This window comes from Amphiura filiformis, chromosome 13 (assembly GCF_039555335.1).
Source record: "Amphiura filiformis chromosome 13, Afil_fr2py, whole genome shotgun sequence".
Classification (NCBI taxonomy): domain Eukaryota; kingdom Metazoa; phylum Echinodermata; class Ophiuroidea; order Amphilepidida; family Amphiuridae; genus Amphiura; species Amphiura filiformis.
In genome coordinates this window covers 33,326,713-33,349,257 of record NC_092640.1, presented here as the reverse complement: position 1 = coordinate 33,349,257, position 22,545 = coordinate 33,326,713, and the positions used below count along the sequence as shown (strand labels likewise).

Genomic DNA, 22,545 nt, shown 5'->3' with positions numbered 1-22,545 from the left:
TTACTATCATTGACCAGCGTCGATGGTTGAACTACTATAAGATAAATCAGTTCAGAAAAATTGAAATGGAAGAAATGCATTGTGGAAGTGTAAGATATCTTCTTTGGCTCAAACCATCCACCACTCTATGAAAACTTACCGCTTCCAGCTCGCACTGGGAGAAGATGTACTTGAGTAGTCTTCTGATGAAGATGAGCAATATGAGGAAAGAATGGGAATGCCATAGCTATGATGGGGAGTTCTTGATGACCCATAACACCATCACACAGACTACTTGGATGATAGTGAACATGTGCATCTTCCACTTTGACCTGTTGAAAGAGGTAGATTTCAAACAAAATGGTTAAGTTGCTCTCATACAAACATAGTGTTACTTAGGAGTTGTGTCCAGTGGTGGTTCTAGGGAGAGGAAGGGGGAATGGGGATGGGGGAAATTTGAAACCTGTCAACCTTGTATTTTTTTTCCTACAATCCCCATTCAAAACAAGATATTTGGAAAATTTCAATATTTTAGACCAAAAATGCCAAATTTTAGGCAAATTTCAGGATTTTAGCCCACTAAAGTTTTCTTCCCCACACCAAAAGATGATAACCTGGCGTGATATAAGCTGCTTATATGTGATGTGGTCAAGCAAAATGGGAAGTTGGAAAAATTAGATTTTGAGATATAATGAAAGCGAAGGGAGTATTTCCTTTTGTTTCCTATTGTTTTTGAACTGGTTGTCCAAATTCAATGGTGTTTTCTGCAAAATGTTTCTTTACAATCCTATAAAAAACAGAAAATTGAATAAATCCGACTTCAGACTGAATTAGAATCTTGATTACATCATAAGAGATGGATCTTGGAAATCTGGACTTTCAATTTTTGTAGTTATACAATGTACAAAAGAGTCTAGCATTTTCAGTACAAAATACTATTTGGCAGCTCGCTCTTTGGCCCAACATCTGATTAAAAAGTACCAAGTGTTCTGTCTTTGTACCTTCCATGCCCCTTGATTGTGAGGACCGACTTTTCAATGTTGTTGTAAATTTTAGACAAAAAAGATCACAGTCAACCTACAAATCAAGGAAAATATAGTTTGCCATTCTGCTGGTTCAATGAGATTAGCATCATAACTCTATTTATTAAGAAATGTAAACCTTCAACCCATTGGGCTATTCCATTTCAAATCCACTCTCCCCCTGTGGAAGATTTTGGAAATAGGTTCCACAGGGGGAGTATGAATTTCAAATGGAATTAGCACATTAGGCAACTCCATTTGATTTCCATACACCCTCTGAGAATGATTCAACCTGAATCTTCCACAGAGGGAGGATGAATTTCAATTAGAGTTAGTTAATGGGCTAATTCCATTATGAATTCATACCCCTGTGGAAGATATTTCAAAATCTTCCACAGGGGTGGTGTGGATTTTCAATGGAATAGTCCATTCCCCCTCAATCAACGTTACAGAGCCTGAAGAGCCCTATGTCAGAAGTGGTTACATCAACATTGAATTGGGTGAGAGGGACGCCTAGCAATTCAGAGTGTGCCACCATATTTTTCCTTGATTGTAGTTATTTAAAGACACATCATTCTGCAAACCACTACAGCTGTCATGCTTTGCTTCTCAGTCACATCAATGGAGAAGCAGTTATCAAGCTGGTAACACCACACCCTGTGAGTGCATGGGGTTCAAGATCATTCCATTAAGCACTACCTGCCGATTTTACATTGCCACTGATTGGTCAATTACATGATATCTTCACTTTAATCACCAATCAGAATGGAGCTTGCAAACAATTCACCCCAATTTTTTTGTGTGGTGAAAATATTCTAACAATGTTGCTGATTGGTCCATTTGATAATGAAAACTTCTTTTGGCCAATCGGCAGGTAGTTCTCATGGGGTTAAGGTAGAATTGGGATCGGCCTCTTTTTGTAATCAAATCATATTTTGTCACAGTAAAAATGTGTAGTAATATTGTAATAGAATGTAATACTTCTGTAAAAGTTTGGTGTTATTAATTTTTCCACTTTCTGTGCTTTTGCAAATTATATAAGAGAAACATCATAGTATACAAGTCCATGCTAAACAGGTAACCTTTCACATCATTATTTGCTCAATACACATGTATACTACATACATAATACATTATCATCTCAGCTTGCAAATCCCATCTTTCACACAATCTCAATTACAGTAAGCCAATGATACACTCTAACCAAGCCCAGATTAAACAGATCTAGATCAAATTCAAGATTATCCGATTCCGGATATTTTATTTAAAATCTGGAATCGTACACTCAAATTTGGTATTAATCATACAAATTGTATGATTAATACTAAATTTGAGAATATCATATTTGATCTGGATCACATTAAGTAGAAATCTGGATCAAATTGATTTGGAATGTTATCAGTTTGTATATGTGATCCTGAATCAGATTAAATTTGATCCAGATTACTTTTAAAGTGTCCATGGTACCAGCAGGTGTCAACAGAATGGAAAGGTATAGGGAAAAAATTGGCCTTCATTAATCTTAAAATAAATTTGTAGTTTGTTGCTTACAAATACCTATTCTAAGCTGATAGTTTGGTATATATTTTCAGTCAGAGGGAGGGGGTACAGTGCCAGGAACAGTGAGTGAATAATTTTGTATCAAGGAGGTGGTTCTAATTAATTATATTTGAAAATCATATACTACTTTCTTTATAACAATTTAAGCGTCATGCAATATGGTGTCCTTTGCAAGTGATTTTCACAACTTCTGTTTGTACCAAAATACTACTGTAAGGCAAAGGTGGCAAATTAGTTTGATCTTTTCGATCGACTGTCGATGCATGGTCGACTTTTCTAGAAATATCAATTAATTGAATGTTGTTAATTGTTATAACATTTAATATTTGTATGTAATGTATTGATTAATAACATTCTATACATTGGTTTGCCTCAAGTTCAGTAGTAACGTAAGTGTATATTTAAGCTGTGTCGATTCATGCAGAAGCGTACAGGCATGGATAAAAAGGGCAGTTTGTCGGTATGCTTGCAGTGCGATCGCAAAAAATCATTGATGCCACTACCAGATTTGAGGTGAACCAAAGAAGCCCATTATTATTTTTGATTAATCAGTCAATACACCATAAAAACTCGATAGTTAGCATGTGCTTACTATCAAGCGCTTTTGAAAACATGAAATTGAAAGTCTGGTGCTTTACCAACTGAGCTAATGGGGTTGAGACACAAATTTGCAAGTTTACTTGTTCATATAACTATGTGTATCGATGATTTGCTCAAAACCCTTTACACTTTTGTGGATCGGGCACTTCATGTTTGCATGTTTTAAAAGCGCTTGATAGTAAGCATCAAGCACATATGCTTACTATCAAGTTTTTACTGTAATACTTCATTGATAAAATGCATTGAAGCAGCATCGACGGTCGATCCTAAGATCAAACAAATTTGGCTGCGATATGTCACTACTCATGTGTTATCATCAGTATAAAGTTTCTGAAAGAAATCCAAACAGAACCATGCTTCTCCTGTTTTTCCCAACATAAACATCTGTATTGACTACAGTTAGTCTCTTGGATAATATGTCACAAATTATAATAATAAAATATCAAACAAAATATCATGGCTTAAAAACTTGTTCAAGCAACATGCTTTCAAACTTTGCATGCATGACTTATGATGTCATTTTCATATTCATGATGCACAGGGTTGTTTTACTATACAAATTCAGCAATTGTAATCAAGGAGGAAAATTGATCCATAGGCACTATTGGCTTCTAACAGCTATTTTGATTGGTTACAAAGATGGCTATAACATGTATTGAGCCAATCAGAGATATGGTTGGAATAGTCAGTAGGGCTGAAGGGGATTAAGCTTAAAATTTAGAGATTTAAAAGCTCTATTTTGATTAGTTACTGAGATGTTTATAACAGGTAACTGACCAATCAGGGGCTGTACCAAAGGCAGTAGTGCCCATGGGCTTATCAATCAAGTATTTTGACAACAAAATTTACTGAAGTTATTTTCAAATACACTGCACTGATGTGTTCTTATTCCGTAACAGTTATGAGTCGTAGCTAAAGTTGTAGAACTCATGTTTACCAAGGAGGTTTACTCAGTACAAATGACCATACAGGGATTTGCCACAATCATGGGTTACATTTTTGGCCATTTGGTATATCAATGACCCCAATGGCCACATTTTGGTATATGGATGGGTCATTTTTTCAACATTTTCCCAATTCACCCCAGTCAAATTTTGCCAAACTGTAGCCAAAATTGCTGTAGCGTTTGGTACAGCAATTGGTCCAAATTTCTGAAAAAATTGGTATTTGGATGGGTCTACTTTCAAATTCTCACCAGCACATCCTTACCCAAAACCCAAACTTGAGGTACCCCCCCCTATCTATTTATTCCACCACCAGCAGAAAGCCAAGAATGAGGTTGGAAACAAACTTCATCACATGCTGCACAATGGACCATAATGAGAATTAGCATTATGTTTGCCAGTCTCTACTGATCAAACAAAACTTGATTCCAAAATTGACGATGGGTCAGTATTTTTATTTATAACATTCGGCCGAAGCCAGGCTAAGCCCAATAGTTCTCAGAGGCTACTAAATTTAAGGGATGCCATCCGGATATGACAGGACAAGGATATGGGAAGAGGTCCGATTTTAGATGCAGGAGGAAAACCGAGCACCGGAGAAAAACCTCTCGAGGGCGAGCATGGATCGACAACCAAACTCACATGTGGCACAGCATGGGAATTGAACCCCGGCCACAGCGGTAAGAAGCGAGTGAGAAGACCACTACACTAACCCACCCTCTAATTAGAATGTCATATATCTCTATCAATTATAAACAATGTCATATAACTCTATCAATTATAAACAACTAAAATCAATGATAAAAGCATTTGCATGGCCTTTGTGTTTTGTTTTTGACATTCCCAAATGCTTCTTTCCTTGCATGGTGTTGACTCTATACTACCATTGGACTATTCAGGTTGACATCCATACCCATGGAAGGCATGACCTGTATCTCCTACACAGGGGTGTAGATTTCAAATGGAGTCACCCATTTAGGCAATCCTATTTGATATTCCGACAACCTGTGTGGAACATCAAGGTCATGTCTTTCATATGGGGTGTATGGATGTCGACTGGAATAGCCCAATATGCCAAAATCTGCAAGGGCCTAAATGGTTTGAAATTTACCAGCCCCCACAGTCCAGAACTCAAAGTGTAAGAGTTTTAATGTTACACTGGTCCACATTTCATGCGACACTTTGTAAGACTTCAGACTTGCAAATCAATGCCATGGATAAAGTCAGCATTGAGTCTGTCTTGCTGACCTTGGCGACAAAATACATTACCAGATTCCTTCTGCTGCCAACCTAGAGGTACACTGCTGCCCAGCTACTTTGTGGCTACTCTAAATTCCAGTGTGTGTGTCTATGTGAGATTCTGATGTGTGTACTCTAGAGTAGGCCTACCCATATGGGTGTGTACTCTAGTGTCTAGAGTACCAACACAGGTAGGTACTCCAAGTACCAATGAAGTAGCTGGGCACCAGTAATAGGAATCTGGTAGTGTATCAAGGGCCCACAGGGTGGCCGCAGTGATTTTTACAGGCCTTTGGTCCAAGCGCCTGCCTCGTTTCAAGAACTGCTTATTAGGCCCTTCGCACTTGATTATTAGTTTCCTGTTAAAGATTTTGAAAAAGGGACGAGGTGACTTTTAATTATTAATTATTAATTATCTTTTATTTTCTTTATTTAGTTTGAACTATTACAAGCAACTATAGTCTCGTTTTGACTAGAGCGGGCATTTAATTATTTCACAACAATATTTGATTTTATAAATAAGTGAAGGTGGAGTTGTACTCTTTGTTCATTCATCATTATTGTTGATATTATTAAAGTCAGAAAATGGCAAGTAAAGTAGCTGAAAGTTATTTTAAAGGAGAAAATTAGAAATGAAAATAAAATAATTAATTATTTTGAGATTTTCAATTTTGGACGCGGGCGGTAAACAGGAAACTAATAATCAAGTGCGAAGGGCCTTATGTTGCTACCACATAAAACATGTTTACCCCACTGCTCAGGAGAATGGATAAATACTGTAGACAATACTCCAATTTAAGCTCAACATGTATACCCAGCAAACACAAACATGTTATAAAATGTTATAAACATGTTTTGGTTTGGTCAAAATATTTTAATATCATTTCAATGTTGGGTTATAAACAGGTCATGAAAATGTTTTTAAAACCTTTTATATGAAAAAACACTACAGCAATATTTTAGAAATGTGAAAATATTATTGTAAAATATAATTTGGCAAATATTTTTGCAGAATATTTTGTCAACGACATTATGTCAGAATGTTTTGCAGGGAGTTTCCAAAAATTGTTTTTTGAATGTTATTGACATTTATACATTTTCTGTAAAATATTTTGTGTTTGCTGGGTTAGCACATCTCAAATGATTTTGTATATTATTCTACTTAGTGCAAAGCCCCCTCGGAGTGGGGTGGAGGTACTCAGTACAAATGATTATACAGGGGTGTGTGACGCAAATATGGGCCTCATTTTTGGGCTTCTGGTATAATAATGGCTTCCTCTTCTAGGTGAATTTGGTATAAAAATGTGTAATTTTTTTTTCCAAATTATTCATTTTTTTAATGCCACAAATTTGGGTTTAAAGTACACAAAAATGATGGACCTAAGTTTCATGGAAAATTAATATAAATAAAATTCATTTTCATGTCCTTGGAGCACACCCCTATATCTAACCACTAGCCAAACTTGAGTACCCCCTGGTGCAAACTATTTTTTACTACCATAGCATAATTTATCCAAACCTACTTGGTATGTGCTGGGATTAAGGTTGGAGTTAGGGTTAGAATTAAAGTTTGTTCGGCTTATACAAGGCAAAAACAAACAACTCATAACACCATGTACTGTTATAGAATGGTGTGCACACAGTTGGGCACAGTGTTTACCCAAGTTGTGGGTTGCGTAATGTGTGACTGGCGCACAGTGAATTTACATAACTTTATTGATGTCTTGTAGTAACAAAAGCCAAATACGGTTTGCCTATTATAAGCTGAACAAACTTTAGGGTCAGATGCATGGTTTGATGGTTAGAGTTTGGTTAAATGATACTTTGATCTTTTTACATTGAGCAATGCATATAGTTTGCCAGATAATACCAACCTAATGTAAAATACAATCATCTATAATCTTACTACACTGCAAAAAAACATTGCACAAATGTATCTGAAGTATTATGCACTGTCAAACTTGCTATAAAACAAATTTTGCTCAATACTGGTGAAATGTTGCTCAACAACTTTGCTCAACAAGTTGAATATTTGCATATTTACCAAAAGACTTTTACCCAATGGTTTTGCAGTGTAGCAAACACATCAAAATGATTTTTAAAATCAATCTTTTACAATTGCTGAATTTCTACAGGGTTTTACATGTGGAAATATGTGTAGGTCGGGGAACAAACTGAGTAGGAGGGGGTAACATCCTCATTACAGCATGAACTACATGGATACTTAATTAGGTAGGGGCACATGAGGGATATGGGGGTGGTATAGAGTGGGGGTGGGGACACAATGTATACAAGTTTGATGTTTGAGGGAAGGGGAGGGGCAGTCCAAACTGACGGTGTCTCAAGTGATTTTGACTTTTATCCACTTACTATAGAAACATACTTCCGTCCTTGTACTGCGTTTATAACAACAGAAAGAATTCATATTTGTTCAGGTTTGACTTAAATGGCTATAGAGACACTGCTCAAAACCACATTAAATGATTAATATATCCTCAAACAAATTATCCACTAATCAAATTATTTCACATGATGTTGAAGTTTTTAAATATTGGGGACAATATCACCTTGATTACGTCAAGAAAAAGTTCATATTTTTATAGTGCTTCTAGGAGTCAAAATATGAGCTTAGTCTTGTGATTAAAGATTAGCCAATTTTTTTTAATGTTTCTAGAGATTTTTTTAATAACAATCATCTAGAAACACCAAGGTCTACACTATGTTCAAGTAAAAGTATGAAAACACTGATTAGTGAGCTGATGATATCAATTGAATTAAAAACATCAATATTATGTGTACTTTATAAAAAAAAAATGAAAAATTTAAAGTTTCTTTGAAGAGTTTTGACAATGAATTATGTGATATATCAACAAAACACAAAAATTGTAGGAAAACATAAGAAGGTTAAAAAATATGACAAACAAGGAAATAAATTGACATTTAAACACCTATTTTTGAACAGTGTCAGTTAGTCGATAAGTGTGTTTAACTGAACCTTAAGGAAAAGTTTGTTGGTATTTTGGTTGAAGTTCATTTAATTCCCACTTAAAAATAGTGCTGCTCAATCAATAATCCCCCTTTCCTCATCTCACATGCACAAAAAGACTAAAATAATTATGTGTGGCTTGTTCCACAATAATGTACACTCTTAAAAAATATTACTCAATATGAGTAAAAGGAACAGTACAAATATTGTGTAAGCATTACTCAATATTGAGTAAATTTTTATTACAGTTGAGTACAATTTATTTAACATTGAGTAAAAGTTTACTTAATTTGTTGAGTTGTTCAATTTTTACTCACTATTGAGTAATTTTTATTTAGAGTGTAACTTCCTGAAAATTATATGTGGCCCTTCAGAAATTTAATAGAAATAAAATTGCGATGATAAAAATCAAAATATCATGAAACAGCCACACAATGATATTGGTTAGTGAAATGATTCTAAATATAATTAAAATGTTAAATAAAATAGTAATTTGAAAATATATGATATATAAGAGCATGATAAATAATAGTATGATAATAAAAAAATAACATAATAATGAGAATTATGAATAAATGATCACAAAACACAGGCATGGCAATTTGAAAACAAGAATGATCTAAATAATGCTTTGGGAAGACCCATGCTGGGATAATTGGAAATAGTTGAATGAAAGCGCCTAAATATTTGCATGATTGTGGAATATGATGAAATGTGCGCTCAGAGGAAGTGTTATTTAGTCTACCCACAATGCATCTGTATACTGTAAAACACTCGTGTTTTGAATTTACAAATGTCTTGAGATAATAACGATGGATTTTTACAATTTTACAGTTTGATTATATACAGGTTCACTGATATAAAAATATATAATGTACAAAACAACTTCTTGGTAAAAGTTTTCAAAAACGACAGCCAATTTTGTTTTACAGTATAATACCCACAACACAGCCACTGACTAGCATGCAAAACGTCTTCGAACACACAACATTCAGAACTACAGCATTAACTGATTAAGCCAGATATCTTCTATGTCAAATTTAAGATTTTCCCCGTCAAAACAGTACAGACGTCGGTATGGCCCATTGTGGCAGGAATGAATGAGCGTTTCAATTAATACGACACAAAAAGAGAACAATTGAGATGGCGTACAAAAGAGGATATACAGTAGTAGAACAATAAGTGAGTATACACAAGCAGAGAATTATTGGGAACAGTTTTCGTAGAGAGAGAGAAGAAAACAGGGGGATGAAGATATTTGAATGAGTACAAAACCAATTAATCTAAACGGAGAAGTAATTATTGTTATAGTATCCCCCTGAGCACTACCTGCCGATCTAACATTACCTCTGATTGGTCAATTACATTACTTTAATCACCAATCAGGATGGATCTTTGCAAATAATTCACCCCAATGTTTTTATGCGTGGTGAAATTATTCTAACAATGTTGACGATTGGTCCAATTGATAATGAAAACTTGTTTTTGGCCAATCGGCAGGTAGTTCTTATGGGGTTAAACAACCTTTGCATTTGGCACAAAGAGGAAAGAAAGTACACCGCTGTATAATTATTTTGTCATTCACCAAGCAAAAATTGTTTTCCGTGTATCATATTTAGCATATAAAATACACTTTTTCTACTAATGCAAAATGCCTTATATGCACACACCTAAGGCATGCATGTGGTTTACAAGATATCGTACATCATTCAGGCTCATACTTTTCCAGGACATCAGTTACTGTTGGTTTGATTTTGGCTTTCAAAATAAATTTGGGAGGTACATCATTTTAATCTCCATGATTAGATTACATCCAATATGGAGGTCTAGACCGAGTCTGGCTTCTCCTGTTTATTTCTTTGGAAGAGAACAAAGAATAGAGAATAAGACTATAAAAATAATAACAAAATACAGATACCGTATTGTTTGTAATAAACGCTCCCCCTCTAATAAATGCCCCTCCAATTTTTCTGTGAAAAATTGACAAAAATGCAAACATTTCCATGCCATATCGTGTACATGGTGTAGGTATAAGCTTAAAACTTGCATCAGTCATGTCAGTCACGATTGCTATATTGAATGGACAAAACATATTATGACTCAACTCCCATCCATTTCATTGCCTAATTATGGTAGAATTTCACTAATTCCATGCACTTACAGGAGTAATTTTGTTGTATTTCCCACAAAAATACTATTTTCCGTGGGCGCTGCCATCATGTATAGTCATGAATCCCTCCTTTTAATAGGAGCACCATCGGGAAATTGAACCCGATTTTAAAGCTTTTTTCACTGACAATTCACTTCCAATAAACGCCCCCTTTTGGAAAATGCAACGCCCCCAGGCGTTTATTACAAACAATCACGGTACATAGATAGGAGAGAACAGGAGAAATGAACAGTGCAATATGGGCATCATTAATACCACTCCCTCAGATACAATCCACAACCACATTACCTTCATCAAATATTAAATGATGTGCTTCAAAAGTTTACCAAAAGCTGGTTTCAGATCTCTTAGAAAAGGGCCTAATATTTAAAGTTAACTATATACAAAGTTATAAACAATATCATGCAGTCCTGATACTACTTGTACAACTTTTATTATAATTTAAACCACTCATTTCATAAAGGATATCAATAGATGATAAAAAGGAACAGTTAATACGTCTTGGCAAACTAGGAATTCCCATAGCATTAAAATCAAATTGAGGCCATGCCTAAATCGGACAAAAATAAAACAATATTGCATCTCATTCTCAAACTCATTCTCAAAAAAAAAAAAAAAAAACTCTCTGCTCTACTCATTTCCTCTTGTTCATGAAGTTATTCCAGTTGAAATCCATACACCCCCTATGGAAGACACAGCCTTAATCTTCTACACAGGGGGTGTGAATTTCAAATGAGATTACCTGAATGGGTGACTACATTTGAAATCTACACTCCTTGTGTCAGAGATTAAGACTATGTCTTCCATAGAGGGTGTATGGATTTCAACTAGAATAGAATATTTTGACTGAGTGTCTCAGTTTCTATATGGTATAAGCCAATTGACCTTGCACAGTACAATATACCAAAAGTATTTTGTTCTGAAAGTTTAACTATTGCAAATGCTCCATTCATTGGTTTGTTCTGAAGGAAAAATAACCTCCATGTTCCTTATTACGACAAGCACAGGAAATAGCCTTTAAAAATAGAATTCCCTTCTTTTTGGTCATGTCCTTGTTTACAAGTTGAAAGTTTACACTAGCAGTCAACATTAATGGGTATATATTCACTGGAACATTTTCTGGACACGTGACCAATGCGTATCAATGTGAGTGTGACCTCGAGCCTGATCTCTGACCCCCGGCAGTGACCTCGCTATTCAAGTCTTAGTAATTTTGAATTGGAATAGTATTCTTGGCTGCAATTTCGATAGAAATTTGTGTATTACAAATTTATTGAATATCATGCAATCTTAATTTCTTCACAATATCATCAAAACGTAATTTCAAAAATATCTATCTACGGAAAAAATATTTATCTCTGAAACTCTGACCACAATATTATTAACTTGCGACAAGTTACTTATTTTGCATCAAAGGAGGAATTCAAATTCAAATACATTGGTAGACCACCCGCTGTGCTCGGGGTCACATTCCATAATGCTAATATGTCTGGGCCCATGGGTGTCATGTGTCCAGAAAATTTTCCTGTGAAAATTTACCTATTAATTCTGACTGACTAGCACTGAAACATCTTGTTGATACTAATGATAGCCTTAGTGGGTTGGTGGAGGTGATACATTTTTATTAAGTAACTGAATGTTTAATCTTCATAAAGATTCTCCCTCAGTAAGAGCCAAACGTGGATGACCTAATGACAGTTTTTAGGTGCACTGAAGGATATATGATTGGAACAAGTAGTGTTTAGAACAAGAGCACTCACAAGAGTAGCGTATAAGGTTGACAAATGATTCAGAACAAAAATCTATAGGTATGATTGCCCTGTTTCCATTTTGAACTTTAGTGTAAGAATTATTATAAGTGTAGAAACACAATGCAAAAGAAAGTTTAAATAACATAAGCACATATCATATATCAATATATTTACAAAAATATAGAGGATAAAATAAAAAGTATAATTATCAAAAATAATTTCAAAAGAAACCATGGATTTTGAAATAATTAATTTGAAAGGAGTTACACAAACAGGCAATAAAATAACATCACAAAAATACAAAAGAGTAAGAACGTAATAAACGAGAATAACATGGGGCCAACTAACTATATTAAATAAAATCAGGTATTTTGCAAAGGCTATTTCTGACTACAAAATATAATATTCTATGAAAATGTCTTACATTGCTGTATCTACAATAGTGAAAAATATTACGTGTGAAACAGACTTTTGAATAGAATTTGAATACAAAATAAAAATAGACGATGCAATGTATTTAGAATTAAAAAATTGATATCATATTTTTGTATTTCTGTGTTGAATTTTAGCCCAAATTTACGGGTCAAATAATTAAAAAAAATCACCCATTTTTCTTTTAACCATTGGTTTCTATGGGGCAGGAAACTACCAAAAGTCATGGGCGCCTAAGTTAAAAAGTCACCCAATTTTTTCTTAACCATTGGTTTCTATGGGACAAGAAATTACAGGTAAAGTCTTCAAAAGTTGCCTAACTAAATCGCAGGTTTGGCAACCCTGTCAAAATACTAGCTTTTTATATTTGGGCTCAGATCTGATATCATATCCATAAATATAACTCTAAGCTTCTGATAGAAATGCATACCAAATTGTTTGAAATATAACATTTTGAGAAAATTGCTAAACCCCCGTCAAAATTTCAACAACAAACAAATTAATAAAAATGTTATTGTTGCACAATTTTCTTGTCACTTACCATTCGTATGTACCTAACATCAGGATGGTGTTTCCGTGGCATGAAAAATATTTTCAGCCTTTCTATAAACTGGAGTCCACTGAGTGAGATAATTCCAAGGTATAGAAACACCCCTAGTAACACTGCTATAGGAACTTCTCTTAGAAGTGGTGCCAATAAATTTGATAGACCTGGGAAAGAAAATTATATACAAATACTGAAATAATTTATAGCTATTGTAAGGTAAATTATATAACTTGTCAATTGATTGGTTGAATTCATGCCACATGATATGCATTTGATATGACTAATTGCACCTCAGGTCCACAAAACTACCAATCAATGGTCAAAACTTTTATTCCATTTATTTAATTTCCATTCAATGGTAATTAGTCCCTATTTGAAGAAATTTGTGTGTAGAGTTAACTTCTGCTATGGAAGATATGACCTTAATCTCCTACACAGGGGTGTAGATTTCTAATGGAGTCACCCATTCAAGTAACTCTATTTGGTATTCACATTCCCTGTGTGGCAGGTTAAGGTCATGTCTTCCCTAAGGATGTATGGATTTCAACTGGAATCAGTGACGTAACTAGGGGGGCAAGGGGGGGGGGGAAACGTGCCCCGGGCGCTACCTCTAGGGGGTGCCAAATCGACCTCACTTAAAAAAATATTGAACCTACCATTTGGCACGCATGAGCATGATTGCAATTTCATAATGTCTTATTATTAAAATACACCCCTGCGTATAAGATATTCTTGGGTGGGGGTAGGGGCGCCAATTTTGTTTCTTGCCCCGGGCGCTACCAACCCTAGTTACGCCACTGACTGGAATAGCCAATGTAGTTAGTAGAAGAGCCTTACCTATCAAAAAACTAACAGCAAAATTTGTTACTCTTTGATCCTTGATGTGATCTAGCTTGGGCTTGACACCAGGTGCATGTGTCCTGGTGAGCACACTTAGACTACCTATGTGTGAGACTGTTCGTATAGGGGCGGCACACATCCAGGGGACGCCCAGTAACCCTGCCAGAGCTGATAGGAGTCCTATGAGGAATAGGTCTAGGTGATAACCGCTTCCTTTGCGTAGTTTATTGCATTCCTTGTTAACCACCATGCTGTGGAGTGGAGAAACAGAGCTCAAAATTAATACACAATAATGTGCTGTGGTAGCATGTTGCACTGTATTGCATTTCATTTCTTCTCATGCCAAATGGCCAGGACGATTTTGAAAATGTTATTGGAAACACTGAAGCTATGGTGAAACTGTAAACAAAACAATGGTTATTGGAAGAAAACAAAAAGGTGCAAATATTCTCTGTAGATTCTATGGAAACAATGATAAACATTACATTTCAATTTACTGCTTTCACATTTCTGAATAGTAAATTTGTCAAGCCCCACCCCACCCCCTTCCGTATCACTTTCTGGGCATGCCACTGCATTAACAACTCACCATATTAGTAATGACTGTGTCCATATATAGCAATATGAATACTCACCCTATGAGTAATGTTTCCATATAATAGCATACTCACCCGATGAGTAATGTTTCCATATATAGCATACTCACCCTATGAGTAATGTCTCCATATAATAGCATACTCACCCTATGAGTAATGTTTCCATATATAGCATACTCACCCTATGAGTAATGTTTCCATATATCAAAATGAATACTCACCCTATGAGTAATGTTATCAAAATGAATACTCACCCTATGAGTAATGTTTCCATATATAGCAATATGAATACAAGGAATGCTGGAACTATTGCACCGAATACAGCACCTAGGGGAAGTCTCTTCTTTTGGCCCATTGGATTAATCAACCAGCCCGTTTACATGGGTCCGTCGGATGGAACCACGTCGGTAATTTTATTGTCTGTAAGAGAAATGGATGTATTGTACAATGTTTATCATGGCAAACTTTAAAGTATGTAACAAAAGTAGTTGGATTAAAAGCACCATTATTGGGGTGTACATTGGGGAAATTTGATATTTCATTTTTGGATATAAAACTAGATGCATTGAACATATTTGATAAAAAAACATGAGCCCATGAACAGCGCCACTCTGATTTTGGTCCACTTTTTGGATGGGCACTAGTACCGGTTTTTTTCTAGATATTCTAAACATTAACTTTTTTTTCAAAGTAAATATACTTTTCAATTTAAACATAACAAACAATCATGGCTAATATCTAGCTTGCAGTAGACCTTTTACGAGAACTACACTAGAAAAAAAAGGTTCTAGTTCTATGTACCAGTTAGATGGGGTTCAAGGGAATTACAAGATCCCAATAATGGTTCTTTCGGGACTTGACAGAACCCTTTTCAATTTTAAAAGGGATCTTTCTAGCTTTTAAAGAGCCTTTTTAGTTCCTAGCAGAATTATTTAAGGTTCTACATATAGGGTAGGAACTTTATTCTAAGAGTGCATCCACATTGTGTGCTGTACTCAGTCCCTTGATTCAGACTCAAAGCAACCTACAAATAAAACAAAATATCTCAAAGATGAGTGGGGGAATACACCATTAGAAAGTACAAATCACATGATATCAAACATGTCAGCTCCTGTATGAAGTCAATTTACCATCGGTATGTGAACTATGTTATTTGAGTGGTGATCCAACATTAGTAAATTACATTTCCTGAGTATACTAATGTGACATTTAGTTTGCACAAAATAGTTGCGCAGAAGATTTTTTTCATGCTCATTCACCTGTGTAGAAACAGCCTTGATGCATGTGAAATAGGGAAATAACACATACCAAGCGCCAAAATGCTACGGAGCGTAAACTGTTTCATTTGCATAACAAGGAACAATAAATAAACAGTATTTTTTACCAGGTTCGCCGTCGCAAATAATAATGGAGACAAGCAGAAAAAGTGATCCTGCCTGGGGATCGAACCCAGGACCTCAGGTTTACGAGACCTGTGCCTTAACCACTCGGCCACAGGAGCTTCATGATTAGGCTGGTAGAAACCTATAAGCGGTCACTTAAACTTATCTCCTCCCCGCAAATAGCCCATAGTAGCTAGGGCCATCAATGCGAGGAACAATATTAGTAAGAGCTAACACCCTTAATATCAATTTTGTTGATACCAGGATTCTCATGAATGCTTTTACTCATGTTTGGTTTGGTATTTGCTTGAGTACATGTAGCAAGTCCTACAGTGGCGTAACTCCTATGGGCTCAGGGTGTGCAAACCCGCGGGCACCCGAGCTGAGGGGGCACCCGAAGGGTGCCCGCTCAGCTTGGGTGCCCATTGATTCCAGCTAAGATTTCCCTTCCATTCCAACGGCAAAAATGTGCCCCTTTCAACTTCAAGACTTTTTTCATAGTTTGATTGCGAAATTCTCATACTGTGATGCATTCCAGAAACTGATGAAATCAGACTTATTCAGGTGCCCCTAGAACTAAATCTGTATTCTGTAACGGGTTGGGTGCCCCTAGAACCAAATCCGTACTCATGGCCCCCCCCCCCTCAAAAAATCCCGAAACATATGTCATATTGGCTTTTAAAAAACTGCATCGACAAAAAAAACGACATTGCACGTAAAGGTGCCACCCTTTACGCGCAATGTCGCACATCAAACCATGGCAACAAGATTACCTTGGCAAGTGCAGTGAGCCTGGACATCTGTGATCAGACATATGTGATCAGACATATGAGTAAAACATTGGATTTTCCTATCAAAATTACCAATCATCTGAAACAATACTACAAATGAAACTCTTTAGTTTAGGTATTATTTTGTTACTTACGTGCGTATATATATGGCCTAAACAATATGCCAAAGTGACCATGATTAATATGGCTATTGCTATACCAAAATTGCTCAGAGCTCTTCTTGCCTGTAGAGAGAACAAAGTCATGCATTAAATTTACATTTCAAAAGTTAAAAAATGAAGGGGGAGAACTGTGAATTGAAAAATGGCAGATCCAGAAAAATATCAGCGCAAAAATTACATTAAATTCCATCCTTTAGCTCTTGTGTGACATTTTAAGTAAATTTCACCCCTATTTTGAACAAAAATGTGAACAATTTATCAGAAACGTGGTTTCAAATTAGCTACCACTTTTCCACTGCTTCAAGGATGCATTTATTAGACCAATATGAACAGGGGGAAAATTACAGATTTAGCCCAATTAATTATAAGATTAATGGCTTCACAGAAGGTGGCTGCATAATTTGGCCCAATTTGTCATAAAAATCAAACTTACATGTTATGTAATCCAGTTTATCTTCAGATTTCACAAACAAATTGTGCTACAGTTTACACCCAAAAGATGGTCATAGCTTTACAACCATATAATATCATTGACATCAGTCATCAACATCTGGAGACATATTATCGCATGAAAATTTGTTTGACCTGGGCAAAATGTATATACATTATATTGTGGCAGCAGCATACAGATTTTGATTCAGGACAACATGAGTATACATGTTGTTTGTGTGCATGGTCCTTGTTTGATAGCAAACATGTGTACTTTTTGCAATGTCTTAACAGATATTACTTCCAACTTACCGTCCTGCCAAGGAACCTACTGGAGCGAAATATCCTTAGGAAGAACGATATAAAAAATGTTCCAAATACCAAAATAATGGCAAAAGTGCCGTGTTCGGCTCATGGGATCTTGTCCCCAGGTGAACACTCATAGTCAGGTTTTTGTGCATATGTGTCTTGTGTCACATTACAATTATATGGATCAGTCTGCATAGCATCTGTGTAGGTCCCACCATGATAAGTCTCTTTTTGTGACGGATATTCTGCAGCGTAAAACGATGATTCTGTTGTGCTGGAAGTCCATTGCGAAACATTTATTATCGTGGTGACCGTAAGGACCTCCTCTATACAATAGTTGGGAAGAAGTGGATTTGTGCACACAATCTGCAAATTTGAAGGAAAAAATATTAAGTTATGGTTAAAAATCTGATCAAATTTTCTCGTAAGTCAAAGACCATTTCAAATATTGCAAAAGTCATGTTTCAATTGCATGATCAACTATTAGCATAGGGTTTTCTGCCAAAACAACAAATTAATGTAATATCACATTATTATCAATCAATATTTACACTGGGAGGATGGGGATGGGGTATTTAAGGAGACAAAATTTTATTCCGAAAACGGAAAATGCCCTAGTTTTTCTTTTACCATGCTCATGTCAAGTTAAAAGGGGAGAACACAAAATATAGAAGTAGAAATTAGAGAAATAAGGCAAAGTAACAAAATCAATGTGTTTCGTGCACAGACTTTTTTACAAGGCGGTGCGGGAGTCCCCTATTTTTCAAAGTTTCAATTTATTTTCTTCAAATATGGCCGCCATGTTTACGATGGCTGCCACAGGATATTTTAAGATGATTTTATGGTGCTACTTAAAGGAGGATTTCGTGATCCTAACATCCTCTTTTTATGACATTTTTCAGTAGCCACGAAAAAAGCTTATTTCCAAAATTTCAGTTGATTCCGATTTTATGCGTTTGCGAGTTATGCATGATTATGTGTATTACACTGCTCCATAGACAATGTGTTGTAATTTCGTTCTGGTGCACCAGAACGAAATTCAAATTTGGCGATATTTTTTGCTAAACGAATTAATCTGCAAGAAATATTTGGTACATAAACATTATGTGGCCAGAGGTATCCAGCGGTGTAAAAAGCTCAACTTTTTTTGGGAAAAGTGGGGGGATGAGGCTGTGGATCACGAAATGCCCCTTTAAGTTTACATGGCACAATGTATGACATACAAAAATGATTAGTATCATTATGGTACTAAAATATGATGAACAAAGTATGAAACTTTACTTATGTTTTCAAACTTTTCATTTGATTAAGCTTTTGGTCTAAATAAGAAATAAAAATTAGTGTGGCCTCCAAAATCAGAGTGGGCAGGGATGAAAAACACATCATTTTTGTTACAAAAATTTTTGAGCAAAGTGAGAAACCCAAATATTTATGTTTGGATTTCTTATCCCTCTGGCAAAAACTTTGACCGATCCCTTAACATATGTAATACTTACATGTCTTAAGCCTTTGTACACTTCATATATAAAGATGACAGATATCAGAGTTGAGAAGATCTCCTCTGTAAACCGTGTGAAGTAGCGTACTAAAACACTGCCCTCAAACATCACCACGATGGTCGCTAGGATGCATATCCAGAATCCTATCCATGTACGAAAAGCCATAAAGTCTATATCAATCTCATCCTCCTTGCAAAACTGGGGAAAGTAATTGACCAATTATTAAAAACTTTGAACATCACAAAAAATTTACTAGCCTCCATCTTTTATTAAATATCACCTAACATATATTCAGCTACCTAAGACATTATGATCTGGTAGTCACAATTGATGATTACTGTCTCTGTGAAGGGCAGACAGTAGCATAGCCAGGATTTTAGTGTGAGGGGGCAAAGCCAAATTCTCGTCCCTATTTGTCAATTTTGTCCCATTTTTTTGTCATTTTAAGGACACTTTACTCTTTTGCTGTCCCCATTTTAGCCGGGTAGTGTAGTAATGTTTAATCACAATCAATGAGAATGGCTTCTAGATGTGTTTCTTAAAAATTCAGTGGGTTTCATGGTTAGGATTTGACATTATCTTCCAAGAATTATCTACAGGAATAATACATGGACCTACAAGTGCCCTGTTCAGTATACAGGTGTATGCCACGTCACACCATCCCTGAAACAACAATATTCATGAAATTATTGGTATACATTCTATTACAGCAAGTGGCTCAGAATAGAAAATTTTTTCTTTGTTAGTGGCGTGTTTGGAAACACAAAGATGTATTGTCACGAGAAGTGAACCATTTTGCCATGAACCTTTTAAGGAGTAACTCTTAAAGTGTTTGACACCCTAACCATAATAATAACCCTATGTTATCTTATTCCTAATCCTAAACCTAACCCTTAACATAACCCTAAAAACCTAACCCCAATCCCTCGTCATGAGAATTTAACCACTTTGCCATGAACATTTAACTTATAATAGAAGTTGCTACCCCTATCACAATCATAATCCTAACCCTAAGGCCAAAAACAATTAATTGTTTGCTTGCCCAAATGGCCTATTCAAGTGGAAGGGTTGGTAGGTTGGCAGCTTTTAAAAAAGAATTCTCTCAAGTACAGGAATCAGATACACCATGCCATGGCCCTTTCTCCTTTGCTGCTACCTCAATCTTTGACAACCCAGCAAACACAAAAAACGTTTTAAAAAACGTTTTAAATAAGTTATATTTTGGCTTTTGGTTTAGGTAAAACGTTTTAATAACATTAAAATGTCGGGTTATATAAAGGTCATGATAACGCTTTTAAAACGCGTTTTGTATGAAAAAACACACAACAATATTTTTAAATGTTTTCAAAAATGTTATTGTAAACTATTTTTGTAAACATTTTTGCCAAATATTGTGTCAATACTTAAATAACATGTCAAAATGTTTGAACCCAGCAAACACAGAAATGTTCTTAAAATGTTTTTTCAAAACCTTTTAATAACATTTAAATGTCGGGTTATATAAAGGTCATGAAAACGCTTTTAAAAGCGTTATTGAAAATATTTGGGGCAAACATTTTTCGCAAAATATTTTTTCAACCCCAAAATAACATTCTGTTTAGAATATTTTGTATTAAGTTTTCAAGAATGTTTATGGAATGTTATTAAAACGTTTTTATACCATTTATATAACCCGACATTTAAACGTTTTCTGTAAAACATTTTTGTTTGCTGAGCAGTAGATTATCAAAAGATGTTTTTTAAGGTTATGAAAACGTTTTATACTCTTAAGGGATCCAAAATGAGCGTTTATTGCGTTTCGACAGTATTTTTTGTGGGACATGAGAGCACCTCATACCTATCGAATTGCATTCTGAATACGAAGCATTTCTTTCTGATATCAAATAATTTTAATTCTTTAAAAATCACAATATAATACAAATTTTATGACAAATAATAAAAATTTGATATTTTTCAAATTTTTGATACATAACAGTCCTCGAAGTAAATTATATATATCTAATGATATTTTCTTAAAGTGTATGTAGCAGGAGGAAAAATACGGTCAATTGAAAATTTTGACCTTTCATATTGAAGATATGGATTTTTTTCTAAAAGACCTAATTTTTTTTTTTGGTGTTTTGGGAAAAAAAAATCCATATCTTCAATACTGAAAGGTCAAAATTTTCAATTGATCGTCGGCTTTTCATCCCACCTACATACACTTTAAGTATAAATCATCAGATTTATAAAGTTTACTTCAAGTACTGTTAAATATCAAAATATCAATTTTAATGATTTGCCATAAAATGTGTATTAAATTGCAAATTTCAAAAAATCAAAATTATTTGATATCAGAATGACATTCTTCGTATTCAGAATGCAATTCGATATGTCTGATGTGCTCTAATGTCCCAAAATAAATACTGTCCAAACGTTCATACCCCAGCCCTTAATATACCCTTTATATAACCCGACATTTAAACGTTTTCTGACTACCTTTTATAACCTTTTGCGAATGATGTCGAAAACGTTTTGTGTTTGCTGGGAACTACATCCTCTCTGGTACAACACCCCCTCCCCCTTACACTGTCAAATATTTCCCGAACAGATTGAATTTGACTGTAGCTGCCAATGCTGTCAGATATTACGGCAGACAGACACTGGGTATTTCTCGATGTCATCAGTAGCCATTTTAAAGCCATCAATGTATACTGTGCAGTTCGTGAACGCTATTCATACTAAAATAGCTTCACTAAAAAATATTAAAAGAACATATTGTTCCGACATGAATCACACAAGATAATTCTTATGTGTTTATTTTAACTGAAAATAAAAAAAACCAAATCATTTATTTCATTACACAGGACAAATTTAATGTATTTAGCAGGAATATTTCTAGAAATAAATCATCAACTGTGCGATACATTGGAGGTGACAAGTCGAATCTTGTCGAATTCTCCACCACGCATACTGTAGCAACGTTTCATATACACGTAGGTCTGCTACTATGCAATTGTTGATGTTTTTTTTCCTAATCCTAACCACTTATTTCTAACCCTAAACATAACCCTATCACACCCTTAAATCCAGGGTCCAGGGGGTACTTTGGGGGCTGAAGCCCACCGCACTTTGTTAAAAATCATGTAAAATCAGCCGTTTTTTGGCGATTTTAGCCATTAAGCCCCCGCATAACTCTGAAAGCCCCTCTGAGCCCTCCGCAGGAACAGATCCTGGACACACCGCGTCGGTGCCTTGTCACATGAATTGAACCATTTTGTCATGAACATTTTAATGAGCACCTTCAGAATATAGAGGTTGCCACCCCA

At 35.3% G+C, this 22,545-nt stretch overlaps 1 protein-coding gene and 1 non-coding gene across 2 annotated transcripts in view; both read right to left on the bottom strand.

The window, feature by feature from the left end:
- The window catches only part of LOC140168259 (uncharacterized), a 302,569-nt gene that overhangs the window by 18,943 nt on the left and 261,081 nt on the right, over positions 1-22,545 (bottom strand). Inside the window, 7 exon segments of the mRNA XM_072191592.1 lie at positions 13,225-13,394; positions 14,068-14,321; positions 14,921-15,041; positions 15,044-15,086; positions 16,974-17,063; positions 17,742-18,104; positions 19,235-19,435. Coding sequence (XP_072047693.1) covers positions 13,225-13,394; positions 14,068-14,321; positions 14,921-15,041; positions 15,044-15,086; positions 16,974-17,063; positions 17,742-18,104; positions 19,235-19,435 — 1,242 coding nt within the window.
- On the bottom strand, positions 16,094-16,167 carry Trnat-cgu (transfer RNA threonine (anticodon CGU)). The gene has a single exon. It is a non-coding gene; the product is annotated as a tRNA-Thr (tRNA).